Below are 9,452 nucleotides of genomic sequence, written 5' to 3'. Positions count from 1 at the left end.
CCTAAATTCAGCTCACTGCAATAACATTAGTACATGGTTCACAAATATTTTCTACTGAACGTGCAATTTATTCAATAGGCCTGTAGGCTATTTGTGTTATGGCGCAGCTTTTGGTAGCTACCTTTTAATAAAATATGTTTTAATAGTTACCACATGGTTAATGTGGGCTATGCTAAAAGGTTTACATATTATAGTCTGTTGCAGTTTTGGGTAAGAGAACAATAATAACGCTGGTGTCATTAGGCAATGGTGTCTCCTGATCTTTCTAAGTGCTGCCTGCCATTACATAAATCCATTACTGTTCTCCGTGATATTTCGCAGAGGCAAGGGGTGAGGCTTCACTCAGCAGTTATCATAACATGTCTTGGCGAACTAAATATGACGAGACCTTTTTAATAGACTTGAGCTCACTAAAGGACACATCTATAAGATGAAACACTTAGGCGTCTGGATTTAGAACACATTAACTCCTTGAAAAAAAAATCCGGAGAATGTCAGGATGGATTATGAACGTAATTGTGTCATTATTCTGTAAAAGTGTAAAAGTCACACCGGGCACATTTCCATATTCCTCTATGACCTCCATTTAAAGAATCGTGGTAGGCCTATGAAGGCTACAGAAACTCCTTTGCAGCCTTCAGCGTGATGCTATTTCTGAAAGAGAGCACTTTCGGCAAAGAGCCTATGTTTGACAGATTCACCTAGATTTTCAACTCAATTTCATTCATATTCATATATATTTAAGTAAACAATAATGTGTTGTGTCGGCGAGTAGTGTGTGCAAAACACTGGTCCTGTTTTCAAGGGGAAACTACACGTAACCAGTATATCGCTGTCCATGGTGCTGATTTGGAGATCTTTCCGCAGGGGGTCAAAGTGAGATAGTTGATACCCTCAATAAACAGACGATTTGAAACAAGTTGGTTTTACTTCGTATTTGTTATGCATCTTCGTATAACCTGTGTTTTTATAACATAAAAAAATGAATATGGGTGTTTTGAAAATACTATGCCCAAACAGGTGAGGTCAGCTAACCTCACATGGCGCTCGGGTCTATGTAGCCTACCCCGCGTCCCAAAGGACATTTCTGAATTGGGTATTTTCTGTGCAGAGTGATGTATAGGGCCTATTTGTAAGTCGAGGAAAACTTATGAAATCCTGACTGAAAGCGAGGCTACGACGTGACAGCATCCAAATTATGCCTTTGATCCGACTGCACTGAGGATGCACGGAAGTGTAAGTTATCCCAACAGTCTACTTAACTGAATCAGGCAGACGTGCATTTCCATTCATTTTCAATGACACATTTCTGTCAATGTTGTGCTTTTTTGAGCAACGGTAGGCTGCCGGGTGCAGAACTTCTCTCGTGCAGGTAGTGCAGGCCCTCTTGAATGGCATTTCATTACAACAGAAGCAATTGCTATCTAGACTTATTTGTTGTTAAATTGACTGCGTGTGTGCGCGTGCGTGCGTGCGCGCATCTCTCTCTCTCTCTCTCTCTCTCTCTCTCTCTCTCTCTCTCTCTCTCTCTCTCTCTCTCTCTCTCTCTCTCTCTCTCTTGCACAGTGCACTGTATATTTCCCTCGTCCTCATATGTGCATGATTCGAACAATTTCTTGAACCTTAATTTCCCAAGTCTAATAATATTATTCTAGGCTACATCAAATTGTTGAACATTTTAATTGCATTGTTTATGTTTTATCTGTAGCATAAATGCTGTTCCATCGCGCGATGTTAACTCATCCACCATAGAAAATAGTCCCAGTGTCTTTCTTGCAGAAGTGCAAGAGACCTGTTGCAACGTCACAAACGTAACTCTCCTTTTTAGGGAAAGCCCGTCACATCCTCTACCCATGTATGGGCATGAAGATGACACGCAGCGGGGAATCCTCTAACCGGAGACGGTCAATGGGGAGGAGGAACCATCGCCCGGCCGAAATGTATATAAGGAGCAAGAGGGGAAGCCGTTGTGAATTCACAGCAACAGATAGCAAAAGGAGCACTGGACATCTGCGCCACACTCAGAAGAGAAGGGATTCCCGATTTATTTACATTTTATTAAAGCATTTGGACTGGCTTTCGGACAAACTGACAATTATCATCTTGAAGAAAAAGATCATTGTGAGACATATCATCCGTAGTGCGCAAATAGTCTGCCATTTGGACTTCACTCTTGGAAACATGCTTAACAAAATGGATTTGAACTCCCAAGATTCATTCTACCACCAGTTCGAAAATTCTTCTCTTGGAAGGGAAGCCAGTGGGGAGAAAGAAAATATGTTTGTGGATGCTGACAGCGCAGCACCTGCTCCTTTCGCAACCGGTAAATTCACTGCTGCAGCATAATCTTGTGATGATCATTTAAACGCTGTCGATAATTTGCCTATCTCAATGTGCATTTTTGCATTTGGTTAAATTATTGGCTATGCATAGGCTACTGCTATTTGTTATTTCAATGAAATGAATAAAAGTGTGCTTGTCATTGTAGGCTTATGTAACAAAATCACTATCTGCATGTGCATTGCATACATTGAATGACAGTGATATAATGCAAAGTTTTTTTTTCTTTTTGTTTGCATTTTAGGGGCAGCACCTATTATCCCAAAAACGGAACCTGCAAATTCAGATTTTCTTTACAGCGCCTGTGACGGCGCCAAAAGTGGCTTAGGCTCTACCGTTTCATACTCTGGCAGCTTCTATGTTGAGACATCTCATGGTGCATCGTGCAGCACGGAGACTCTTCTTAACATGATCACCGAGATTGTGGGTATCTCAACTGCTCCTATAACGGAGGTGCACCCCCAAAGTGGTACTGGGACGCCATACGCCTCCAGCAGCTCGCCCTCAATGGAAAATCCAAGTGGGAGTTTTAACGACGCAGGAGTTCAGAGGCAAATACCAGTTTGCAGCACCACCCCACCACTTTTCTCCCAGGGGAATGTCTGTCAACCGTTCTCCGACTCCCAGACCAGCACACATGCTCCCAAGGCAGCCCCTACTCAGCTAAACTTCCTCCTCCCCACACCCGTCGTGTGTCAAAAGTCAGAACCTCAATCTGAAACAGCTACATTCCCAGTAGTTGTAAAGAGCGAATTTGAGAGCAGCTGCTACGAATGGGGTGCCTTCAATAAAACCGACACCTACTTGGATGCCGGGTTTCAACCAGAGGCATTTCCCATGTCGAACGATTTCCCTCCTGATCAAGTCGATGTGAAGGAACTTCTGGACACCTTTTCTCCCATGTGTCCAAATGCAGACATGGAGTTCAAAGTGGAGAGTGTAATTAAGCAGGAACAATGTTTCACTGACACATGCACACAAAGTTATGGCACTCCACTTTTTAGTTACTCCTCCCCTGCTATTGATCTGTCAACCAATAATCTTCTGAAACCGACTATATTTCCAAATGTTGAGCTCCAGTCCCTGTCCAGTCAGTGCGACACATACACATCTTCCACTATTGACTCTATTTTGTACTCATCATTGCTGCCAGAGTCTTTTAATCAGACCTACACTCGTCCACCAAAGGCACCCCGCACGAAGAAAAGCTCTGGATCCTCCAGTGGCCCAGCCAAAGAAAAGCCTTTCACTTGCCCCATGGAAAACTGTGATCGACGCTTCTCCAGGTCTGATGAGCTCAACAGGCACATTCGCATCCACACCGGACATAAACCCTTTCAATGCCGCATCTGTTTACGTAGCTTTAGTCGAAGCGACCACCTGACAACACACACCCGGACTCACACCGGAGAGAAGCCATTCTCCTGCGACGTGTGCGGCAAGCGATTTGCCAGGAGTGACGAGAGGAAGCGCCATGGTCGTGTTCATCTCAAACAGAAAGAGAAGATGGAAATGAAACCTCAAGTGATTTCTGCCTGGCCATTTCCTCTACCAGAAGGCATTTGAGGCGCTCATTAAGATGCGCTTTAAATTGGCGTTGTATCAAATCTTTCCGTCTTGGAAGATAACAACAGCTGGGTACAGATCGATGTCTGTGCTGTGTGGCATGGTTCCAAGAGACCCAGAGTGTCTTAAGGCCTGAGAGAAGTCAGAGAGTTTCACGAATGAAACATAGGTCGCTTTAAGCGACGATTAACTTCAGGGGGTCCTGTTTGATCACAATACACGTGGAGTTGACTCCCTATGCAACTCGTGCATGAAAGGATTGTGAAAGACTTCCAAGTAGCCTATTTGGGCTGACAAACCGATATTTAATACAATTTCTGGTTGGCAAGGGTGCGCAGCTGCAGAACGTCAAGTGATCCAGTAGGCCTACTGTTACTGCTGGACAGCTCCAAGCACTAAACGAAAGCCTAGTGGTTCTTCACCGAAGAGCTAGAATGTATTGCACTTAACTACTTTGAGATGTCTACTTTTAAATGGAATATTTTCTGCTTCTGAGGCTTTTGTCATAACTGCCAGCAATTATGCTTCTTTGAAATGCATGTTTATGTTTGACTGTATTGATTAAGAAACAGTCCCAAAGTGCTCTCTTGGAAAATGAGGACAGAAATCACTTCCTTTTACTGGCCTAATATGAATGTAAGATATGTTGGCCTGACTATGGGGAGATTCATTTGTGCCAAGCTTTACAGGCTCATTTTCCGTTCTGTTACAATGCTTTTTGATGGTTGTTTTAAGTGTTGTTCTTAATAATAGAAAATAATGAATTATGTAGGACGTGCATTGATATGTGGATCAAATAAATATATTTGTATGACTATATTTAATTTGTATTTTTATAACTGTGTATCTATATTTCCACTACTGTTGTTTTTTAAGCATACTGAATTTCTAAACTTACTCAAAATGTTTATGTGAAATGTCTTCAGTAGGCCTCAGGAAAGGTCTTGTTAAAATGCAGTTCCACTAAAGAAACCATTGGTCTGTGAGGAGATTTTCAAGTTGAGAAAACATTTCTGGTAAAGGTAAAGGTATCTGTACAATATCTACTGTAACATATGGCATTATTTAAGAACAACATGTGAAATCACAAATGTATATAATTTTGAATTACAATGACTGGTAGTTTGTGATGACTGGCGGTCGAGGCCAGGACATTTTGCAGTTGAGTAACCAGGTAGCACACATTGCTGCGATTTCCAGTACCTCTTTTCAGATGAAACATGAGCGATTTACAAATGTATCAGTAAACTGAAATGTGTTTCAACATTATGGAGTGTCTTGGATCAGATTGTGAAAAACAATCAGGGTAAAATGAGGAAAATGTGAACATGCCTTAAGTTATATTAACTGCTTGGAAATGTTGTATATAGCCTATTCACAATGTTTATACAGAATACTTTGAATGAACATTTGATGTTGTTATTTTTATGACAAATGTTTATGAATAAAAACATTTTGTTTTCTTGAATCACTCTCAGGATGGTTTGTTGAATTCATAAGACTGATTCATAAGACTCTAAAAAAAAAAAAAAAGTGAAAGTAAAACAACAACAGCAACAATGCATGTATACAGTGTCCGTTCAACAATTACAATGTATTTTCAGATACAGAGGTAGGAGAAGCAGTTAAAATGTAGGTAGTGATTTCAAAATAAGGTAACCATTAATTCTACCAAAGACTACACAACTACCAAAGTCCCTTTAGCTCGCTACTTACAGGAACTGAGTGTCTTTGAGTTGATAGTCTACCGCTGCACCGGGAGCTTAATTGTGGCACATGGATTGTGAGGATGAAGGTGGGAGTCTGTTGTTATTGTCTAATCTGAATAAATGAGGATAAAACACATGCACCCAGAGCCTTTCCCTGTACTGCGAGTGAAAGAGACAGAGTTCTTTTCATCCGTGTAGATCTATTTGAATAAGAATGCTCATTAGCAACACATTATGTAGTTAGAAGTCTGATGCTGAAGCTGATGCTGGCCTTCTGGGTAGCCTTTCACATCACCCTGCTCATTTACCCACTTATTCATTTGAGCCAGGGGTGCTGATAGGGGGAGCAAAGGGGACAGTTGTCTCAGGCCCAGGGAGCGAGGGGACCATAATTGGGTCCTCATTACATTGTATCTATTGGGCTGGGGGGCCCTTTCCGATGACTTTGTCCTGGGCCCAGCCAAAGCTCTCAGCGGCCATGATTTGAGCAACTCATATAAATGTGCCCAGTATAATGTTTCTTTCTTTGACAGGCAGCTATCAGCAGGGACTTGGCGGAGCTTCTTTGGGTGTCTCGCCTGGTGTCCAGGCTGCCACAATCTGTCACTGAGAGAAAGGCAGCAGCCCCAGGAACTCCATGGTGCAGTGTTCTGTACGTAGGCTGCCGCGAGGACATGTGACGCAGCCTATTGGCAGGACATAAGCTGTGGCCCACGCTAATGCGTAAGGGGATCGGCACTGTCCGTCCAAGTGACACAACATTGACCATAATTGCAGTTGGTCAATCCAAGTGGGATCCTGTGGCAAGGATCACTAATGTATGGTAGGAAGTTAGAAATAGGCTTGGAGAACACGCCACCACATGGGTGACAATATCCATTTTTATATCATTTTCATCCCCCCACCCCCCTTCAAAGAACAAATGACCCGAGCATATAGCTTTGGCAAAACGCCTGTACTCATAACCCTTGACTTTGATGAGAGTAGAATGAGTGCTATAATCCTTACACAATGGTCACTGAAGTGAGAGATATGGTAATGTACCGCCAGGCAGCTCACCAACACTTCATTTCTGAAGTGCAGTTAGATTTTTGGTTGCTTGTACACCTTACACATGTATATCATGTAAAACATAGGTGAAGTCAATATTCAGTATGGCGTATGTCACTGATTCTGAATATGACCACTTACAAAATGTTCTCTATAACAGGACACCTGTTGCTTTTGGAGGACAGGGCAAATCTTTGGACAGTAATCTGCTGGTTATCAGTCCCACCAACAAATGCACCCCAGCACAGAAATGTATGTTAAGAAGTCAGGACCAGCAACTTTAAAAGTCTCAAACAGCTCTACAACTATCCTTATGCTATAAACATTTCTTTAAAAAGTTGATAGGCAGAGAAGACAAAGTAGTAGTAGGCCTACAGTTTGCCACAACATAAGATGTGCATCTTCATATTTAAACACATTAGGGTGACCACAACAATGCTGAGTGAAGTAATGATCCAACCTCAAATACTGTAACTGTTATCCCGTAAACAGCTCCCCATCAAATTGGCTTGCCTGCACTGTCAGTGCTGTAAAAAAAAAATAATGAGTGCAAAAGTGTTCTCTAGAGGTTTCGTTTCAAATGTCAATGTCACACATCAACTGTTTGTTTTCATGTAATTGCGAAAAGTCCACCATTTAGTGCAAGTCGAAGGTCTTGTTAAGTGCGGAGACCGGTTGTATGGACTTCAAGTGTGCCCTAATAATCAAAATCGCACTTTAGTGCGTCTGCATTGCGGCACGGCCTCGAGATTGATCCGTTCCAGCGTAATCACAGCGTGATTTTATCCCCATTGCAGCGATGTGCAGGACAGCCTTGGTGCTTGGGTAGGCCTCGTAATCAGGCTGCATAATCACACGCTTCTAATGGCAATCAACCGCAAGAGATTAATTCAGCGCAATAGCTGGCGCCAGACGGGCCGAGGTCTGATCCTTCAGCCGGGTGTAGGTGTTCTGGAGAGTCAGGTGATTAAGACAAGAATGGCGAGGTAAAGGAGCTCGTTATGCAAACAGTGGAGTACCTAATTCAACAATGTTCTGAAAATGAATTTCTTCATTATTATTGGTCAGGATAGACACTACTAGTGACAGATAGAGCAACTTTCCGCTGAGTTTTTCCATCCATGTTAAATTAAAGCCCAAGTAAACCTTGCAGGTCAAGGAGTCTAGTCTTCCATTGTCTTCCTGTGCGCAACATTGCTATGGCAACTAAGTCAAAGGTGTTGAAATGCATCCTAACTGAATGGGGAGAGGTGAACATTTTGAGCGAGATGAATTGCGTCTGAGCTCTCGTAAACGCTGTCCTTGATGGGAAAGTCAGAGCGAAAGTGTCTTGTGTAAGAACTGCAGAGAAATACCATCAGAGTGCACTGTACAAGACAATGCCGATTTTGAAGCCAAGATCCTAACATGGCATGTCGCTTTTACAGTATCTGGGTACAATAAGGTAACGTCTAGATTTAGGCCTACCTTCAGAATTACAATGTCCCAGACCAATTAAGGCAAAGCTCCTGAACGTTTTGTCTTTCACTCATTTTTTTCCCCTCTGTCATCACAGGACAGACTCCTAAGAGGTTTTGCATCCACTACCTTTCACAGTATGATTGACATACTGGACTTGTTCAGCTTACAGTGTGGTGTCAGTATTAGTGACAATGTCTCTCTGTGTTGTGTCTGCTGGCGTGAGAATGATGACAGGATGCTGTGTTAACCATTAGCCTGATACCGTTGGGGATGCTCCTCCTCACAGGCTGAGACTGCTGTCGTCCATTTGACAGATCAGCTAAGTGCTCATTGCAGTCACATTGTTCTCCACCTGCATCACAGGGGACGAAGTGACATCAGAGACGGTCTATTATGAACTACAGGAATCTTTGGTGACATGTCACTCAGATCCCAACCAAACTTTCAGACAATGGCCCTTGCAAACCTTGTATTGTGTTTGTTGTCTTGTCCAAGGGTTGGCAACCCTTTCTAGATGGAAGACATAGGCCCACAATTTGGGTTGCAATGAAAAACGTGTTCCTCGTGGTCTATGATGATCATTTGTAGAATTGTGTGAAGGCAATGCACTGTTCAATAAATTCAGCCAACAGAACAGGACCAGACAGGCGATTGCAGCACGGATGACATTTGCACTGCAGTAATGAGGTATGTCCTCTGACAGCCTGTGTCATATTCAGCAGCTCATGACTTGGAGACAAACCTGTGGACACTCACTGTCACCACAGCCTCTCTCTCCTCATCTTGGCTCATCCACTGTGTCACACAAAGACACACACGCACACACTTGCTCACACACACACACACACACACACACACACACACACACACACACACACACACACACACACACACACACACACACACACACACACACACACACACACACACACACACACACTCACTCTCTCTCTCTCTCTCTCTCTCTCTCTCTCTCTCTCTCTCTCTCTCTCTCTCTCTCTCTCTCTCTCTCTCTCTCACACACACACACACACACAGAGACACACACACACGCAAACAGGCATGCACACACACACTCAGAGAGAGAGAGAGAGAGAAAGAGAGATACTTGATGTGATAGAGGGAATGGGGGAATTGTGGCAGTTTGAAGGGGGAGTGTGTGTGTGTGTGTGTGTGTGTGTGTGTGTGTGTGTGTGTGTGTGTGTGTGTGTGTGTGTGTGTGTGTGTGTGTGTGTGTGTGTGTGTGTGTGTGTGTGTGTGTGTGTGTGTGTGTGTGTGTGTGTGTGTGTGTGTGTGTGTGTGTGTGTGTGTGTGAGGATAGGAGAG

General features: G+C 43.2%; 1 protein-coding gene across 1 annotated transcript; it reads left to right on the top strand.

The window, feature by feature from the left end:
* Window positions 1-1,897: 1,897 nt before the first annotated feature.
* Window positions 1,898-5,280, top strand: LOC134466225 (early growth response protein 1-B). The gene is made up of 2 exons (XM_063220120.1): window positions 1,898-2,323; window positions 2,585-5,280. Exons 1-2 carry the CDS (start codon window positions 1,909-1,911, stop codon window positions 3,904-3,906), a joined length of 1,737 nt encoding a protein of 578 aa, XP_063076190.1. The 5' UTR covers window positions 1,898-1,908; the 3' UTR covers window positions 3,907-5,280.
* The last annotated feature ends 4,172 nt before the right edge of the window (window positions 5,281-9,452 follow it).

Source organism: Engraulis encrasicolus, chromosome 16, assembly GCF_034702125.1.
Source record: "Engraulis encrasicolus isolate BLACKSEA-1 chromosome 16, IST_EnEncr_1.0, whole genome shotgun sequence".
Lineage (NCBI taxonomy): Eukaryota > Metazoa > Chordata > Actinopteri > Clupeiformes > Engraulidae > Engraulis > Engraulis encrasicolus.
This window is presented reverse-complemented; position numbering and strand designations above follow the sequence as displayed.

Excerpts from the sequence above, each read along its gene's own strand:
- LOC134466225 (XM_063220120.1), top strand. The coding sequence starts at position 1,909 with ATGGGGAGGAGGAACCATCGCCCGGCCGAAATGTATATAAGGAGCAAG. Across the intron at positions 2,324-2,584 it reads ACCTGCTCCTTTCGCAACCG|GGGCAGCACCTATTATCCCA; the intron begins GTAAATTCACTG and ends TTTGCATTTTAG.